Genomic DNA, 19,022 nt, shown 5'->3' with positions numbered 1-19,022 from the left:
GCTTTACGCTCCCTCCTAGTGCAGGAGGCCACAGTTCTGCACATACTGTCAATAAGCAGTGTTTCCTGGGCGCCTGGGTGGCGCGGTCGGTTGAGCGTCCGACACTCGGTTTCCACTCAGGTCAAGATCTCAGGGTCGTGGCATCCAGCCCTACATTGGACTCTGTACTCATCGGGGAGAGTCTCTTCCTCTGCCCCTCCCCCTGCTCTCTTTCTCTCTCGAATAAATAAATAAAATCTTTTTTTTTTAAAGCAATGTTTCCTGAGTAGAGAAATAAAGTAAAGCAGGAGGCATGCCACTACTCATAGACACCTGTAGCTTTTACTTGTTTGCACATGAAGCTATATCAAAAGAAGAATAAACTGCTCAGAAAATAAGATGGATTCAATAAGAAATTGTAATTGAAATGAATCTTTTCCCAGGGGTAGTCCCTGAAAAAAAAGAAAAGAAAAGAAAAGAATATCTGATTGATACTGTGGAGGATACTCTGCGCAACCCCACCCCCCCAACTATCTTCTTTTTAAAATATTATCAGTGGTTCTTTCGGAAGCTTTTGCTGCCTTTTCAAAATCCGTAAGAAACAACAGAGGGGTCAATTCCTTTAATTTCAAGAGCATGTAGGTCCCTTTGTAACAATAAAAAGCTTTTTCAAAATTAATTAAATTGACATAGTTTCATTTGTAGGATTGCCTGATATCACGCATCTATTGAATGAACGCCATAAACTCGGGAAAGCTGAATTGTGGTAACCATGGTAACGAGGAAGGGGGAATTTCTCTTTCCGCATGTTGGGAAGGGCGGCCAGAACGCTCTGAGGAAGTTTGGCCTGTTGGTCACGCCGTAGATCGCGATGCATCCTGGGTCTTGGCAACATGGCGTCCTCCTTGATGTGCTGATGAGAGGAGTTTCACTGTAGCTTCAAACCAGAGGGCAAAACTCTCCAAACCCATTAAGCCCACACTACCTGCCTTCTTCGCGCCTCCGTGTCGCCCTTTTCTCAGGACTGGTTCTCAGGCAGGAGAGAGCCACGGGGCCGAAGGCCAGGACCGGCCAGGCCGCGCGGATCCGGGGCTGAGGAGCCGGCTGCGGGCGAGCACGATGGGCCGGTCCTGGCTCTGGGTGCAGCAGCTCCGGCGAGTGCGGGACCCGCAGGGCTGAGAGTGGCTGCGGGAAACCCGACGCGCTCTGAATCTCTTCCCCTCGGCCGGAGACCTCAGCCTAGGCGGCGAACCGGCGCCGAGAGCGGGCGGCCTTCCTGTCCTCGGATCGGCTGAGGCGTTGGAGGCCGAGAGTAGGGTCATCGTGAGGCCTGAAGTCCCTCGCGCCTTTGACAGCTCCGCTCGCAGCCCCTCCGGGGACGTGCAGCCTGGGAAGCAGCCAGTGGCTTGGGATCTGCGGGCGTGTGTGTCTGTGCGGAGCTCCTCGGTCTGCTCCGATTCCCCTCGGCTCTTCCCACCTCCTCCGCCTTCCCGCGCAGAGTAGAGAGAAGGGGCTCAGACTTTTTGCCCGAGTAAGGGTCTCCGCACACTCCCCATTCATTTCTTTTCCCACTCCCCTCTTTCCTGATTCTTATTTCCCCAGTTCTGGTACACACTAGTTTTTAAGGCTGGAGGTTCTCGAGCGCTTGCTGCCAAGGACTCCCCCACCCCCTCCCCCCCTGATGGAGTCCGAGATGCTACAGTCCCCTCTTTTGGGACTCGGGGAGGAAGATGAGGCCGACCTTACAGACTGGAACCTGCCTTTGGCTTTTATGAAAAAGAGGCACTGTGAGAAAATCGAAGGCTCCAAATCCTTAGCTCAGAGCTGGAGGATGAAGGATCGGGTAAGTGGATTCCGACTGTGCCCCTTGGACCTTGGTAGATTTTTCCACGAAGAAAGTTCAGAGCCAGAAAAATGTCCTTGGGAAAGCAGCGGTATTTTTTCCCAGCCACATGTTGCAAGTCAACTAAAAAGCACGAGCCATTTCAGACTCTAGTTTTTGGTTGTAAATGGAAAAAGGGTGTTTTGGTTGGTAGTTATTCACTGGATAATGTTACTTTAATTCAAACTAAGTTTTGGTTCAGACAGTAAAAGTTAACCAAGTGCGAAAGTACAGCGTTGCAAGTGTTCCCACACTCTTTGGTATACTTAGTGCTGTTAACACTGGAGGAAAGACACCTTGGGCTAGAATACTTGTACCCACGTGGTTAGCCTGCTTCTGTGGCTGGTTTACTTTTTTTGTCTAAGCTCTGTGAAATGCTGTGCTGGGAAACAACATTACTGGGAAATGTTTAGCTGGTAACAAATTAAGGCAAAGTTATTTTAAAGTTACAATGAACTTCATTATAGCTTTCTAAACAGCTTGTCTTGAATCCAGACTTTTTCTCCTTTTATGTGGTGTCGTGTTGCTGTAGCTTGGAGAAAGAATTTTTTCCACCGTGGAATTAGAGGATGATGGGTTGGAACTTGGGTCCAGGTTTCAAGGGGTCTCCATCGTGTTGGAGTGTGAACAGTGACTCACAAGCGGTAGTGGGAAAGAAAACAGCCAATTTTGGTGAACCTGTCCTTAATTAACCACTGTCTATCTCCTGGTCTCTAAAGCAAAGAGGTGGGACCCTCTCATCTCTGCACACTTAAAATTTGTCTTTTTGTGATTTATTTTCTCCTTCAAGACAGTCTTTATTTATTTAAACATTTCAGGGGCGTAAGAAGGGTAGTTGGTGTTACATTACAGTGTGATTGCTCTGGGTTTATGAATATGCTTGTCTAAGATTATTGTCTTTCGTATATGTTGTTGAGTGTATGTAAGATCACATTATGGTAATTCTACTTAGTCAGTCACTAGTAACCAGTCCTTCAGTTATTGATTTAGCTTAGGGAAATTTGTTTCACCCAAAGGTAGTTTAAGGAGTAAAAGAGATGGTCATTGGAAGAGATTGTATAAAGTCTGTCTTGTGGACATCTTTAGTACAATTCACAGTTAAAAGCTTTTGTAGTTGTTATGTATATATGAAAAGAAACTTATTGTAAAGTAACTGTCTAATTTTTCCCCCCCATTCTACTATTTGGAGGACTTTTTTTTTTCTTCTTTTGAAATGTGGTTCCCTTTTGTGCCCTAAGCCAGTGCTCAAACTGTTCAAACTGATTAATGGGTATATTCTTGACCTTTTAATTTGTGAATGATCAGCATTTCCTGATAGGCTCATCATAGGTTTTTAAGAGAGAAGTTCTGAGTCTGAGTAATTCCTGAGATTCCTCCTTAGAAAAGAGCCGGGGAGGACGTTTGCTGTGTCTGACCTCTGCAAGGTGTTTAATGAAGAAGAAAATCAGAAGCTAGTGTTTCCAGTTTGGTGTGCGAGAGCTTGGTATCTTAACAGTCCTTGTGGTCTCTACCCCGGACTCAGCCCCAGGAAACCTTTCAGCACCCCTGCCAGGACAAAGGTTCCCAGTCCAAATGGTGCTAACAGCTGGAGGTAGCACAAGTGAAGGAAACGGGCCACATGGAAGAAGAATGCGCGGGTTCACAGATCAGTGGCAGCTGACAGTGACTTGTGTCTGATTTTCTGGAGGCTGGGCTCTGGAGAGCACAGGCCGCAGCAGCTGAAGGCGCAGGTGGGCCTCAGCCATATCTCTTCCTTTCTCTCTCTCTTTTCTTTTTCTTTGAGAATCCAGAGACTTTTTTTTTTTTTTTTTAAATGTGAAGCCTTCCAGTTTAAAAATGTTGGCACTCTGTCAGATGTCATAAAACACGAAGGAGTCCAACACTGCAGCCACACAGACCCCATTTGTAGGGCTGGTTCCTGCCAGCGGGTTATCTGGGTGTGACTTGTGCTCTGTTCCCACAACACCGGACAGCTGATTCTAGCAATCTTGAGCACGGCATCCAGGCTGGGCTGTCTCCCTTGCCCGCTCCTGTGGTGTGATGCGGCAGCATTGTGGTAAAGCGACACGCGTGGGCCGGTGGGCCGGGAGTAGGCTGCTCCTGCCACTCGCCCTGGTGTGCCATTGACTGCCCCAAACCCAGACGCAGCCTTTGCTTCTTTCTGTGATCCGTGTGTAATTCCAGATGCTTTTATTTTGTGTATATATTCGTGGTTACCTATTGGCATCCTATTGAGTGAAATTGTTAAGGATTCCTAAAATTGACATCTTCGCTAAAGTTGACTGATGGCCCTAAAAAGTTTTCTGCCACTCAGCATTCGGCATCCTCACAGAGAGCTGTAGCACTTGCCCACTCTCAGTTGGGATTCCCACAATGTTTGTTTTGGGTCACTGCTGGTTTTCAGATGCCACTATTGCATTTGAGTTACTGAGCTACTGTTAGTTTAATGCTGCTATTATCAAATTAGTTTGTTGTTTGGTGAGTTCTGTGTATAGTGCATGATACGTGCATGCATCAATAGCATCTTTGGCTTGTAAGTTGCAAATAACTAGACTTACATAAATTACAGCTCAGAATGAAGCATTCCTAGGCCCGTGGCTAACGCTGATGGGTGTACGTGTCGCCCATTTGTGTTTTGCTGGGATACTTCATGGTTATCAGCGAGTTCATTCTCCCACTGGGGAGTGGGCATGTGGGAACAGTTGGTCTCAGATGGATCTTTATCTCACACGTGTGGGGCAGAATCAGGGAAACTAGAGAGCTGTTGCTCTCAAAACACGACACACATGCCGTACCTACACGTGTGTAGGAGAGGTGGGTATAAAATGATGAGCCATTTCCTAAACCGGTCTCTCGACTAGTTGTCACCTGGCTTGGTGAGCCATCCTTGGAGTCGGCCGTGGAGGAAGCCCAGGGGATGCATCAGAGTAACGTACGGGCAATAGAAGGCTAACCCCACATTGCTCACCTTGCAGCCTCTCTCATCGGCTCCAGGGAGGCTCCCTGCCTGGGGTTGAGACCACCCTCCACAGGTGGTCATTGGTGGCTAAATCTTAAAGTCACTTCTCTGTCCTTATCTTGTCTGACCTCTCTGCAGCATTCCACAGCGGGCCACTCCCTCCCTCCTGAGGCCCTTCTCACCTGCTTCTGTGTCTTCCTGAAACTCCTGGTCTCCCTCCAGGGTCTCCTCGCTCCTCCTCAGCCCCCTCTGCTGTTTGACAGCTCAGTGTGGAGCACTCAAGGACTCGATCTTGGGCCCTCCCTCTTTGCTGTGTAGACCCCTCGCCAGCGGGTCTCGTCTAGGCTGATGGTTTACATGCAGTTCACATGCCAGTGACTCGCACATTCGAGGTCTTCACCTCTGACCTGGCCCTGGAGCTCCTGAACGCCCGCTCTGCCTCAGTGTCCTCTCAGCACACGGCCACCGCCCCCACTCAGGTGTTCACATTGTCAATCCAGGATTTACCTTCCTTCTTTCCTCCTCCCCTCCTCATGGCCCTGTCCCGCTCACAAGTAGAGCCTGTCAGCTTTGCCTCCAAAGTGCATCTTACATTGGACCCCCTTGCTTTGTCTCCACCCATTGCGAGCTCCGTCTGGGGGGCTGCTGTCTTTTGTCTGAATGACCAGACTTGCATCCTGACTGGTCTCCCCACATGCACTCTGCCCTACAATCGATTTTCACGCGGTGGCCAGAGGGGTCTTTCACACGTGTAAATCAGATTCTGTTACTTCCTGACTGGCCCTCTCCTGGCTTCCCAGGTGCTGGGAGGAGAATGCAGGTTCCTCACCCCGGTGCGCAAAGCTTCGTGATCTGGCCCCCCTGCCTTTTCTGCTTCCTGCATGGAAAGGCCCTGGAATGCTCTTTCCTTTGCTCTTTGCACACCTGGCTCCCTTTGGTCCTCCACTCTCAGCTGCTGGGTCACTTCCTCAGAGAGGCCTTCCCAGATTATCTCATCTTAAGCAACTTGCCAGCCACTTATGAGCACTCTTGCTTTCTCTGGTATTTTTCATTATATCCCCACCCTTGTAACTGAGTTTTTTATTATGAAGCAGGGACCTCATTTGTGCTAGTACACAGGACAGTGCTTCACACATGGTAAAGACGGACTGAAGAAACAATTGCGTAGTTTGCCAAGGGCTTCCGCAGGGGGTGTGTTCTTTAAGGCTCCAGCACCTTCCCTGGTCGGGAATGATTGTCTCCATGTGACGGATCAGGAGACAAGACCTTAATTAAATGACTTGCCGAAGGGACCTAAGCTGCAGGGGTAGCAGTGAGGGAGGTGGACTTGAGAAACAAAGTCTAGAACGGTGTCACAACGTTCCGCTGAAAAGTCCACATTGTGAGGCTGTGGAGTCTAAAACCAAGTGTGTTGGGAAGGTGGCTGGGGTGGTGGCGGGGATATAAAACCAGACTGACAACAGTGCCGGAGGTGCAGTTCAGCTGTTCCTGCGGTGGGCTCTGGGCTCCCCCGACCCTTATTTCAATGAGAGTATAAGGCAGGGGCACCCGGCTGGCTCAGTTGGTGGAGCGAGCGACCCTTGATCTTGGGGTCATGAGTTCAAGCCCCACGTTAGGTGTAGAAATTACTTAAAAATAAAATCTTAAAAAAAATAAAAATGCAAGGTAGCACTGGCCTTTCTGTCTCTCTGTGTTGGGATCTGCGCGGATGGTGCAGAGTGATGCGGGTAAACCTGCTGGCGCCTTCGCAGGAATCAGAGTGGTGGCGCCAGACGGTGCTGGTCCCCTGTTTTCTTCACGGCTAAAAAATTCCACTCCACTAGAGAATGCCCTTGATGATGCAGTAAAACGTATTGGTCTTATCAGATCCTGGCCCTGTAGTGCCCGCCTTGCACGCGGTGCGCCGGCTGCGTGCTGCCCTTCTGCCGGGGGTGGTGGTGGTGGTGGTGGTGGTGGTGGTGGTGGTGTGTGCACTGGGCCAGCTGCGGCCCCAGGGAGCCCGAGCTGCACCTGACAGGCTAACAAGCAGCTCTGGGCACTGAGGCTTGGGTCTTTGGCAGTCGTGTCTCCAAAATGAACAAGATGAGCTGTCACTTCAAGGAAAAAGACAGGATTTGTTGCCAGGGATGAAATTTGAGCTTTCAGGTGAAAATCTAGAGTTTTGGAGAGCCCGTGTCTGCCGCTGTGAGCTTCCCAGCTTCCCACACTTTAGACTCTTCCAATGAGACCGTGGTGGTAGAATGAATAGGATTTTTTTTGCCTATGAAATGTAGAACGAGGTGTATCCTCATTTGGAACAGCTGCATAATTCAGTGAAGCAGTATTTCCAGATGACCGGTCCGTGATATCACAAAACCATCCGTGGGTAAAAGATTCACTCGGAGTGAGGCCGGCGGATTTTAACATGGTAAGGGAGCCCCTGGCTGTGGCTTTGGCTAGGTTAGGTCCCCTAGTTTGTGTTCTGCTCAGATAGATTGCCGCTAACCTTGCCGAAACTACAGCTTGCTGAGTTCCGACGCGACGTGAAAGAAGATTGTCCTCGGTTATCTGGATGTGCTCATACTCTTGCTCTTTTCGCCTGCACATCTTTGTGAGGTCAGAGCTTGCACATCTGCTCGGCCAAAACAGCACGTCACGGCAGCCCGAGACAGTGTGTGGAGTCCAGCTGTCCTCTGTGAAGACAGGCGTTAAAGAGATTTGTAAAAAACTGCCACTTGTCTAACAATGTTTTGAAAATATAGTTATTTTTCATAGAAACATCTATTTAAATATATAATGAGTTTGTAATTTTTAAATGAATCAATAAAGAAATACATTCCTTTTTTAATCCTTTTTGGCTTTACTCTCGAACACGGAAAGTTCGGGTAAGTGTAGCTCATAAAATAAGCTCTTTGGGAGTCTACAGTAATCTTTGAGCATAAAGGTGTCCCATCATGGAGAGTTTGAGACTTGTTAGTGTAGTTAGAAGAAAGTGGGCGTCAGACTTAAATTAGGAAGCAGGGCTTGAGGATATCAGGTGGTTGGCCAAAAATATCAGCAGAGAAGACCAGAAATTAGGTAGTGCACCTAAAAGGGATCTGTCACGCCCTTTCCATTCTGGAGCTTGTGTTCGTGAAGAGCTCTGTGCGGTTGTGAAGGCAGTCGCCTGACACGTAACCACGTAGCCACCCTTAGGGCCTCCTGCTGCCCCGGACTCCTGGTGTGTGTCCTGGAGGGGTGGCTCTGCTGCTCACACAGTAGCATCTTGTCCTGGGAGTGAAGGGACAGCGTCTGAGTGCGGCAGGGGAAGGTACCAGAAGTCTTCACTTCAGTGCAGCAAAGTCGTATTGCTCTCTTATAGGGCGCTCTGCTCTCCAGAACCCTAGGTCTGGTAGCACAGACAGACACGTCAGCACCAAATTATAATACGCCGTTATGTGTGTTGGCAGGTGAGAAGGGCATGATTGTGGGGGAAACTTTGCATTTATATTATAAATTAGTAAATTATTTGCATTGAACTGCATTTATGAAACCTGCAAATCCATCCCATTGACCCAGCATGGAACTCTCAGCATCTGATGACTTGGTGTGCTTGATGGTGGGGGCTGCTTACGGATTTAAGTGGGGGCAGTACCCTACGGAGATCTGTGTTTCGAAAGATCTTTTTGACCGTGGGTGGAGTGGAGGGTTTGGGGGCGTGGGACCGGAGGTGGGAGCACCAGCTGGAGAGGGGAGTTGTGGGAATCCGAGGGAGAAACCAGGCCCAGAGCCAGGCAGCTGCACAGGAGAGTGGCTGTCGAGGACGTGGGCTCTAGTCTGGTCAGGCCTCGCGGGTTAGAGTGGGCGGCCAGCCCAGGCACCCTCTCCCTGCACTTGAAGCGTGTGAACTTGCCGTCGGCATTTGCCGCGGGAAGCTCAGGGGCCACAAGGGGACCATCTACATAGATTTTTTTTTTTTAACCTGCTTTAAAAAATGTGCCGTGTTCCATTTTGAACAGCATGCTGTGGAAGAGTCCTGAAACGGATGAGAACATTTCTCCTCATTATCACCTTGTAGAATTCTAAAGCTAGAGTTTTAACAAGGTAGCGTGTGGATTATATATAGCTGGTGTCCTCCAGGTTTCTGACTCTTTCCTCCTTTTATTCTGAAGACATTAAAAAAGTACTTGGGGCATCTACCATACTTGTTTCAGTAGAGCCGAAGTTTGACACCTTTTCTTTTTGTAAGTCTTGTTAAATATATAGAAAATGCCATTCCAGGAGATGTTTGACATGATAATTAATGCTTTTATCATGTTCTTGAGCCTCCACTTGTCAGACAGGTGCAGCTCTGCGGGGGGGGGGGTGCGTGCCCCCAGGTGGCCGTGGAGAACATGTGATCATTTAACCCCCCCCATCAGTTTGCCCTCGGATGTGGCTTTTGTTCTTGACTTGCACTATTTTCTGTTTCTTGGTTTTGGTAAAATCTCCAACTTACAGAAAAACTGTAAGAATAGGACAATGAATCCCCCTGTACCCTCCACCCAGATTCACCAATTGTTTACATCTTCCCTCGTCGACTTTATCATTTTCTCTGTTTCTGTAATTTTCTCCCATGAGCGGTTGAGGAGGGAGTTGGAGGCTCTGTGCCCCCTCATGCCTTACTGTGCATAGCCCCTGCGAGCAAGGCCTCTCTTACATAAACACAGGACTGCTGTGAAAGTCAGGACATCTGTCATCGACATGTTACTATTATTAATCCACGGTTCACGTTCACATGTTGTCATTTCTCCCGGCAGTGCCCTTTTCTTAGGAATTTCTGCCCTCCCTGCCCCCACTCGGGGTCCCTCACTGCCTTTAATGGTCTTGTCTAGGTAGCCTCCTTTGATCTAAGGGAGTTTCTCGGCCTGTCTTAGAATTTCTTGCCCTTGACAGTTTTCCTCGTGCAAAACACACCCGTGTCTGTGCCACGTCGAGCCTTGCGGTAAAACACACTCGTGTCTGTGCCACGTCGAGCCTCGCGGTAAAACACACTCGTGTCTGTGCCACGTCGAGCCTTGCGGTAAAACACACTTGTGTCTGTGCCACGTCGAGCCTCGCGGTAAAACACACTCGCGTCTGTGCCACGTCGACCCTCGTGCAAAACACACTCGCGTCTGTGCCACGTTGACCCTCGTGCAAAACACACTCGCGTCTGTGCCACGTCGACCCTCGTGCAAAACACACTCGCGTCTGTGCCACGTTGATCCTTTGTAGGTGTGCCGCTCGGTGGCATCAGGTGCGTTCGCTCTCCGGTGCAGCCATCCGCCGTCCGCCTCCCAGCTTTACTGTCTTCCCAAACTGAAGCTCTGTGCCCACCGGCCAGCTCCCCGTTCCCCTCCCAGGCCCTGGCAGCCGATGTCCTACTGTCTCTGAACTCGTTGACCTTGATATTTTTCACGAGTACCAGGCAGTGACTGTGGAATGTCCTCAGGCTGGGTTTGCCTGCTGTGTCCTAGGCACATTCAGCATGTGCACCTGGGTCACAATGCAGTTGAGGCGACGTGCTGTCTTCAGAGCATCGTATCGGAAAGCTCGAGGTGCTGGGGGCACCTGGGCGGCTCAGTCGGTTAAGCGTCCAACTCTTCATCTCAGCTCAGGTCATGATCTCAGGATTATGGGAACGAGCCCCACATCATTGGGCTCTGTGCTCAGCGGGGAATCAGCTTGAGATTCTCTCTCCCTCTCCCCCTGCCCTTCCTTTGCTTGCACTCTCTCTTTCTCTCTCAAATAAATAAATAGATAAATACATCTTAAAAAAAATACCTAAAGAAAGCACATGGTGTTGCTTTCTTCCGATGTTGCACGGCCCTCATGTAGCCACTGCCCCAGACTGAGACACGCAGAGGGTAGTTTCTGAATGGTAACGCAGGCACTTGGGGAGGCAGACCTACTAAGGGTTAACATTTGCTTACGTTGTTGTGTGAGGCACAGTCTCCGTGCAGTGAGATGCCCAGACCTAACGAGGCGGACATGCTATCCAGAGTGAGCTTCAGGCTCCTCCGTGTGGGGGTGGAAATCACGGGTATGGCACCGTTCATCTTTCAGTGCTGAGCTTGCGGCTGTGTGAGCAGACACAGGGCGTGGGGGTGGCCCTTGAGTTTGTATCTGATCTGGGAACAATGACATTTTTATACAAAATCAAAGCACAATACAAGAATTATGTATCTGCACTTGAGTCACAAGTTAGTGGTTTCAGGAATTTTTTGGCTGGATGTTTCTACCGTGTCTGCACGCCCGAGGTGCTTGGCGGAGCCCCCTGCCGGTGCCGAAGGATAAGCGGAAGTGTGTGCGGGGCAGGGGTGGGGTGTGGAGAGGGGAAAGGGTAGTTAGGTCACAAACAACTTATTTCTAGAATTCAGTAATTCAGCTAATGTTTGTCTAGTGCCTCTCTGTGCCAGGCAGAGTGCTAAGTGTGGGTGATTCATTGCTGAACAACTCCTGCTTTTAAGGCGTTTACCAGTTTTGGGGGGAAGACGGGTTGACTCAACGCAGGAGGCAGGGCGTCGGGCTGGTGGCTGCTGCGCACGGGGTGCGGGAAAGGCCTCCTGGAAGACTGGCACTCTGAGTCAGAACCTGGAAGGGAGCAGAAATTCGCCAGGCAGAGAAGGGAGAGCGCGGGAAGGCTGGCCGAGGAACCAGGGTGTGCAGAGGTGGGGAGGTGAGAGAGCATGGCCTCTGGGAAACTGCACTTCTCCAAGGCTAGGCCTTCTGGTGCGGGTTTCCCTCCTTGCTTCCTAACGGCCCCCCGCCCCCCCCCCCTCCGCCTGCTGTGTTTTCCCTCTGGCCCTGCCTCCACCCTAACACCAGGTTCTGTGTTTGGTTTGTCAGCTCTCAAACAGGGACTTGGTTTTGTTCACTGGTGGCCCCTAACGTCTCACACGGTGCCGTGTGGTAGAAGGTACTCAGTAATTACGGGGCAGGCGAAGAAATAGGGCCGAGACTGCTGAGAGACATGGTAAGGGTCCCTGCGCGCGGGCAGGCGGACAAGGCAAGTCCTGACGGGCTTTACAAGGCCCTAGGAATTTGGATTTTGTCTGAAGGACGATTAAGGAGTATTTTAAAGCGGGTAGTGACATAATTAGGATTTTAGAAAGATTTCACTGGCTGCAGAGAGAGAGAGAGAGAACGGGAGGGAATGTGTGTGTGTCTGTGTGTGTGTGTGTGTGTGTGTGTGGGCGCGCACGCGCGGATGTGTGAGGAGGGGTGTGTGTGTGTGTGGGTGTGCATTGAGGAGGGAGTGTGGGTCAGGAGCGTGCTGAGGGTGGGGAGGTGGGAGCTGAGGAAGCGCCGGCTGCAGCTGAGCTCAGCTAGTGCCAGGGGGCATGGGAGGGCCCGAGAGCTCCCTGGAACAGAGGATGGGTGGCGTTGGTCAATGATGGGGTGCCCGTGGTAGCAGAGCGACTTGTAGGCTCTGGCTGGATGTGGGAGAGAGAGGGGCAAGCTACTGTGGGCATTCGGGAAGGGAGGGAGCATGTGTCTCACTCTGGAGATGGGAGAAAATTTTCTTTAAAGAGTGTTTCAGTGGGAAATGTTGAAAGTGTTGCTTAAGATGGGTCCCGGGCCCCCTGTCCCCCTTGGTGTCTGGTGTGCGTTCATCCCTGTTGCACCCTTGTCCTCGTGCCGTGGTTGCTGGTGATGAGCCACGCGGTGAATATTGTTCAGTTTGGTGTCCTCTTGGATAACTTCTCTTATCCTCAAAAGTTGATCAGACTGGCAGTTTAAAGATACGTGAGACTAAAAGCGCCGTCAAATGTAAATTAGACATTTCCTTTTTCTGCACTCCCTCTGAGCCCTGGCTCTGGTTCAGAATTAGTTTCTGTAGAGCCAGGAGCATTTCTGAGATGCAAGTTGTCTTGTGTTTCTTTCCCGTATTGATGTCCTGAATACCCTGGCGTGTCCATGCATGTCGCTCCACGTCCTTCACTGCGTAGGTGGTCACTGCGCGCTGGGACTGTCCTGCGCCGGGTCCCATCTGCTGCCGGCCTGGCCTCCTGGTGGTGGCCCCCGGCCCCTGGCCCCGACCTGCAGTGTGGTTAGGCCCCCTCCAGAGAGCCTCCAGGCTGTCTCTCCCATCATGCTCGCAGCGCTTCTCCTGAGAGAGCATCATTACCTGGTCAGCAGCAGGAGGCCCAGAAGAGTTTCATCCTTTAAATAAAACTTCATACTGGGAACGTTTTAGTACTTGAAAAATACTTTAGCATTTTTATCAGACAAACGGAGTTCCTTGGAAGCTTGTTTTCCTTCAGAGTGCACAATAACACATGTTGTTGTAAAATATTAGAAAATAGGGAAAACATAATGAGAATAAAAATAAAATCCCACTTTGGGGGCGCCTGGGTGGCACAGCGGTTACGCGTCTGCCTTCGGCTCAGGGCGTGATCCCGGCGTTGTGGGATCGAGCCCCACGTCAGGCTCCTCTGCTGAGAGCCTGCTTCTTCCTCTCCCACTCCCCCTGCTTGTGTTTCCTCTCTCCCTGGCTGTCTCTATCTCTGTTGAATAAATAAATAAAATCTTTAAAAAAATAAAAATAAAAATAAAAAATAAAATCCCACTTTGGCACTGTTAATATTTTGCTATATTTCCCCCTTCTCTGTCATCCCTCTTCCCTTTCCTGCATACAAGATTTTACTTTATGTCACTAAAGGACTGTTTTGAATTCCCCATTTTTGATATTCTTACCCTTATAGGATCTGAAACATAATAAAATACTCAGGACGCCCCCACGACACCCAGGAACCAGATCAACATTAACACTGGCCCAGCTACCAGCTTCGACTTCTTTTCTGCTTCTTGGAAAATAATAGCAGACAGTCCTTGACTTACAATGGCTCGACTTACAAGTTTTCGACTTTACAATGGTGTGAAAGCGATATGCGTTCAGTAGAAACCCTCCTTGTGATTTTGAACTTGGATCTTTTCCGGGGCTGGTGTCGATATGTGGTCTGAGCCTCTCTCGTGGTGCTGGGCAGCGAGTGTAGTCCCCCTGCGAGCCAGCGATCAGCAGGGTCAACAGCCGATAGGGTGACAGCCATCCTGTCCCCACATAGCCACTGCTTGTCACTTTCTGTACAGTGTTCACTAAGTGACACCAGATGGTCAACACTGTATGGTAAGATAGGCTTTGCCCAACCGTAGGCTGATGCGAGTGTCCTGAGCATGTGGAAGCTGGGCTTGGCTGAGCTATGACCATAGGTTAGGTCTTGGTGATATTTTCACCTTATGATGGGTTTATTGGGACATAACCCCATTGTAAGTTGAAGAAGGTCTGTACTAGGTTTGTTTTAAGTCATACTTAGCTGTGTGCTGGCGTTGTCTGGGTTTTCCATATTGACAGCCCCTTGAATTACCGAACAACCCTGTGAGCAGGTGCATTTATAGTTGAGCAGACTGAGGCAAGAGAGGTTAGATAATTTGCCAGAGGTCATGGAGTTAGTGAGAGGTGGAGCCCAGCTTCGAAAGGGTGGAGCCCGGCTTTGGCCTCAGCCTGCGGGTTGTTATCCTGCCTCTTAGGCAGTGTGAGCTCAGGGCCGGAGAGCATGGTGGTGCTGGCTCGGGGCACCGCCATTCATTCACTGCTCACACATTGTTTGCTGACTACCCAGTGAGCGCCAGTCCCTTGGTGGGAGTGAAAAGGGAGCGTGACCTGGTCCATAACTCTGGAAGCCCTGTAAAGTCAGTGCACACCCACCAGCCTAGCGGATCAGACTACTAATGCTGAGATGTTTAACTAGTGGTTGCAGACTGTGTTATCACTCGGTGGAGAGGAGTGGGGTAACTGGGAGCAAGGGAGGGGTTTTGGAAGAGGGGTCTGGTTGAGGAAGACTTCTGGAGGAGGTAGGCCCCAAGCTGGGTGTGGAGACGGGGAGGGTTTGGCCGGCCAGAACGTGGAGGGAAGGCCCTTCCAGGGGCGTGTGTGGATGATGTCCAGTGTCAGCCATAGGAGGGCCTTTTTAGAGCACGGATGGGAGGGGCACTGGCTGTGGCGGGGCACCGCATTGCCATGCTTTGGGTGCCCAGCAGGAGGCGTGACCCTCTTCTGCAGTTAGGGAGGTGTGGGGAGGGGTGAAGGTGCGGTGGGCGCAGTTTGGATTGGCGCACGTCAGTGGGCCGCCTACAGGAGCTGTTACCTGGAGGGCAGGTGGGGGGGAGGACTCGCTTATAGGCGAGCTGAGGCAGAAGAGTGGAGCTGGGGAGCGTCCTTGTCAGGGAAACCATGGAAGCCAGAGGGCTGGGGGACGGAGGGGGGGCGGGGGGTGCAGTAGGGGGTGGGGAAGGGGGCTGCCCAGAGCGAGGAGGAGCTCTCTGCACGGAGCAGCACCACAGGCGCTTGGAGCCGGATCTTTGAAGGCCTGAATGGTAGGATAAGGAAAGGACGTTTATTTGGGAAGCCATAGCCTCCAAAGGTTTTCGAGTGGGGGTGGGCCATGATGAATGGAGTCGGAACAGTTTGCAAGAGAGGACAGAGTCATGGGGTTTGGGGAATAATTTGGGGAAAGAAAAACTGCAGTATTATTTTTTTTATGAACTCTTTTTTATGATAGTTTTAGATTTATGGAAAAGTCGAGAAGATAGAGTTCCCGTATACTTTGTAGCCAGTTTCCCCCTTCCTAACATCTGACATTGGGATGGTACATTTGTCACAGTTGATGAATACGGATAACGTTGTTATCGCTGAAGCCTACCCTTTATTCAGATTCCCTGCGTGCTGTTATCTCTCCTCTGCCCCAGGGCCTCGCCCAGGACACCACACTCCGTTCAGTTGTCGCATCTCCTTTGGCTCCTCTTGGTGGTGATGGTCTCTCAGCCTGGTTTTGGGTGACCGACAGTTCTGAGGAGCGCCAGGCAGCGGTGTGGTAGACTGTCCCCCTGTTGGGGGTGTGTCTGATGACTGTCACATGATTAGATGGGGTCATAGGTTTGGGGAGGAAGAGCATGGTAGGAGAGTGCCCTTCTCATCCTGTCATATCAACCTGACTTGTCACTGGATGTGACCTTGACCACTTGGCTGAGGCCGTGCTAGTTGTCCCTACCACCCCCATTGATGTATGTCTAGAAATACTTCCAGATGTTACCATCTCTGTATTAAGCTAAACATGCATTTACGGTGATGTCTTCAAGTCTGAGCTGTTTTGTTTTTTGTTGTGTTTAAATCTGGAACCAAGTGAACTCAGAGAAAGGTCTGCTTCCGGGGGAGGAGAGCTAATGAACGTGGGTTAAGAGAGGTTGAAGACATGAGGAAGTTTGGAGAAATAAATTTGGAAACTGACTCCAAAGGGGTGATGCTAGATGGTGGGAGTTCTTGAAGGGTGAAGAGGGAGGTTTTTCATCCGGGAGATCAGTTGGTCAGAGTTGAGGAGAAGGGGAATCACCGTGTCTGCCAGTCCATAGCCCCTTGCAGTGAAACTTCTTCCCCGTTTTAATTCTGGCTGTTGCTGAAGGGCAGCCCCGTCCTAAGGCTGGCGGCATGAGAAGATGCGCTGGAGCTCTCTGGCTCTCCCATAACAGTTTGAATTGGACACATCCGTGGGAACAGAGTTTAGGTCTGGGCTGCAGGAGGTCATGGCGTGGTCTGAGTTCGGGGTAAACACGACCTACAAGGAAGCAGTTGCTGTAGGGACAGAAGGCAGGAGGTGCAGCGCGGCATGGGTCACGACCGCGTTGGAGGACCAGGGAGCGGCTCCACGCCTGGTTATCCTGCCCCCTGGCCGTGTGTTGCTCCTGCCCTTTCTTGAGCTTGGGGCCTTTGCTTTCTTCTGGGTCCTATGCTAGCTATCCTATGAAGCTTAGTTGCTTGGGGTCATCTAAGTAAGACTCCCATTTTCAAGTTTGTTTTTAGGAAATCTCCCTGAAGCCCCATAGAAAAGTTCACATCTGAAGTGCTCTGTGAATCGTCACACATGTGACCAGCACTTGGCTCAGGAAACAGAGCGCAGTGACCATGACCAGCTGCACGGAGGCTCCTCTCAGGCCTCCGTCCTGCTGGGCAGTCACTCTCCTGCTCCTGCACTTGGACAGTGTGACTCTTGGCATTGTCCCTCGATTCCTGCGGGTACTCACGCGTTCTCGCTGAGCGTTGCGCCCTCACGGCGCTCTTACCTGTTGGCGGACTCTGTTGGGGCTCTTGCAGGGTGCTGCAGAACATTCTTCTACCTTGCTTTTGAGAAACACAGACACCAATTGCTCTTGGGTGTAGAGGCCTGGGGTGGACTGGGGTGCTGGGTGACAGAGAATACACGTAATGAGCTTTCAGAGTGGCCGTGCCATTAACATCCTGGCAGCGTTGTGCGGGACTTCAGTTCTCCGTGTTCTCACCGACACTCGGGGGACGTACGCTCTGGCAAGCTTTGCAGAAGGAGACCCCGCCGTCCTCATTCACGGGGAGCTCGCGTTCTAACGCAGCGGGCCAGCACTGAGGATGATGCTAGAAGGGTCTGTCCCGCAGGAGAGACTGTAGATATTTGTGGCACGATGGAGCCAGGGCCTGGGGCACTTCTGAGAAGTTTTGGTGCGATAGGGAATTTAGTAGAAGCTGAACTTCTGAGGAACAGTTGTCAGGGAGGCGAGGGGACAGAGGCAGGGGTCACCGAGCCGGGTGCTGGGAGGAGAGACAGGAGAGATGGGCACAAGGCGGAGGAGGGCGGTGGCGGTGGGAGGGGTAGGGCGGGGAGGGAAGTGGCCCTGCGGGTGAAGTGCTCCCTGGGGCCCAGTGAGGGGAGGCCGTCAGGGTCGGGGCTTTAGGGCTTGACAGTTTGCAGTTTGCACAGGGATTAGTTGCCGGGCAGATGGGAGCTTCGTAGGGCAGGTCAGGAGCGGGCCAGGAATGCAAGCCCTGCTCTGGCATGGCCCAGGAGTCCTGGCTGCTACTTTCTTCTAACCTGTTCTCCGTGTGGCCTAGGGTGAGATTTCTTGTTGGTTTAAAGTCCCTTCTTATGGAGACTTGGAAAATCCTGACGGACATTTTCTAAAAATTAAAGAGGCAGCCATGTCTTTAAGAGAATGGACTTGGTGTCACACTGACGTTGGCCCAAGCTGGTTCCTTTTCCGCGGTGTGCTCTTGGTCTCCGTCCTAGTGTTTCCATCTGTAAAGGGGGCCTAAGGTCACCTCTGACAGTTGTGGTTGTGGGCATTACACGGGACAGTATTTGTGGGGCCCTGGGGGCCCCTGACGCCCGGCCGGTGCCCAGCGAGTCACGGCTCCTCCTGTTCCGCGGGGCGCTAACCCGCGCGCCTCTGCATTCCCTCCGCACGCTCCTTGTTGCGCAGCTACTGATGAGCCCGTCCCGTGTTGGTGCGGCAGCTTGAGTATCAGCTGTTTGGAGGAAAAGGTGAAAATTGTCCCCTGTGGAGCCAGCAAGCTGCGCCTGCCATTTCCATCCATTGGTGGGGGGGAAGCGGGTGGGCAGAAGCTGTTAAGGTGACCAACCTCCTGGGAGGGGCTCCAAGCCGGGCAGCTTCAGACTTTCTGTTTTTTCTTTAACCCTTCACAGCAATGCCAGCCCTTTCCCCTCAAAGGGTGTGAGCTCTCCTGAGGTCCATGCTCTGCCCACGTGGGTTTGTGTGAGGTGCTGGTAAATGTCGATGTATCAAAAATGAGACTTTATGACGTGCTTCCCATAAATCAGTGTTTGTGAATATTACCGAAAATGAACGGATTCTTGCAAGCCATCACGGCCAGTATTAGGTGTTCAGTAACAGCTGTCTCATATTTTTAGACATCAGATTTATTTTTGTGAAAACTGTTCTGGGAATCTACCGGAACAGGCTGGGAAGAAGAGGTCATCACTGTCCCCTTCTTTCTAGTAAAGGTGGTCTGAAGATAAAATGCTTTCTTCCAGTAGGATCTGGTCTGTGAGGCCAGCTGCGGAAGTCTGGGAACATGTGTGTGCTGCAAGGCCCTTCTTCCTGCTGCTGGTAACACCCTTGACTCGTGCTCAGTGTTGCCTTCCCCACAGGTGGGCTCACTGGCCTAGTGCTGTCCTGGGTCCCAGAAGAAATGAGTCAAGCAGCAAGTACTTTAGCTCTCTTGGGGCCCCACTGGGAGGAGGGGTGTGGGGGCTGACCCGGAAGTTGAAGGCCTCACACTGACCACTGGACTTTGGAACTGTGCCCAAAGCCACATTTCTGTGACCTTGATTTGCAAGTTCTTTGTCTCCTGGTGCTGATCACTGGGCCCCTCCTCCTTCTGTTCAACGACTCCCCGCT

At 51.2% G+C, this 19,022-nt stretch overlaps 1 protein-coding gene across 4 annotated transcripts in view; it reads left to right on the top strand.

The window, feature by feature from the left end:
* Positions 1–735: 735 nt before the first annotated feature.
* RPTOR (regulatory associated protein of MTOR complex 1) overlaps positions 736–19,022 on the top strand; it is a 338,061-nt gene continuing 319,774 nt past the window's right edge. For all 4 annotated transcript variants that reach the window (XM_040640059.1, XM_040640061.1, XM_040640057.1 and 1 more), the window contains exon 1: positions 736–1,822. In XM_040640059.1, coding sequence (XP_040495993.1) covers positions 1,661–1,822 — 162 coding nt within the window. In that variant the 5' untranslated portion in view covers positions 736–1,660. The remainder of the gene's footprint in view (positions 1,823–19,022) is intronic.

The sequence above is a fragment of the Ursus maritimus genome, unplaced genomic scaffold (assembly GCF_017311325.1).
Source record: "Ursus maritimus isolate PB19 unplaced genomic scaffold, ASM1731132v1 scaffold_24, whole genome shotgun sequence".
NCBI lineage: Eukaryota > Metazoa > Chordata > Mammalia > Carnivora > Ursidae > Ursus > Ursus maritimus.
Note: the sequence above shows the minus strand (reverse complement) of the source record. Positions and strands in the feature narration are given on the sequence as shown.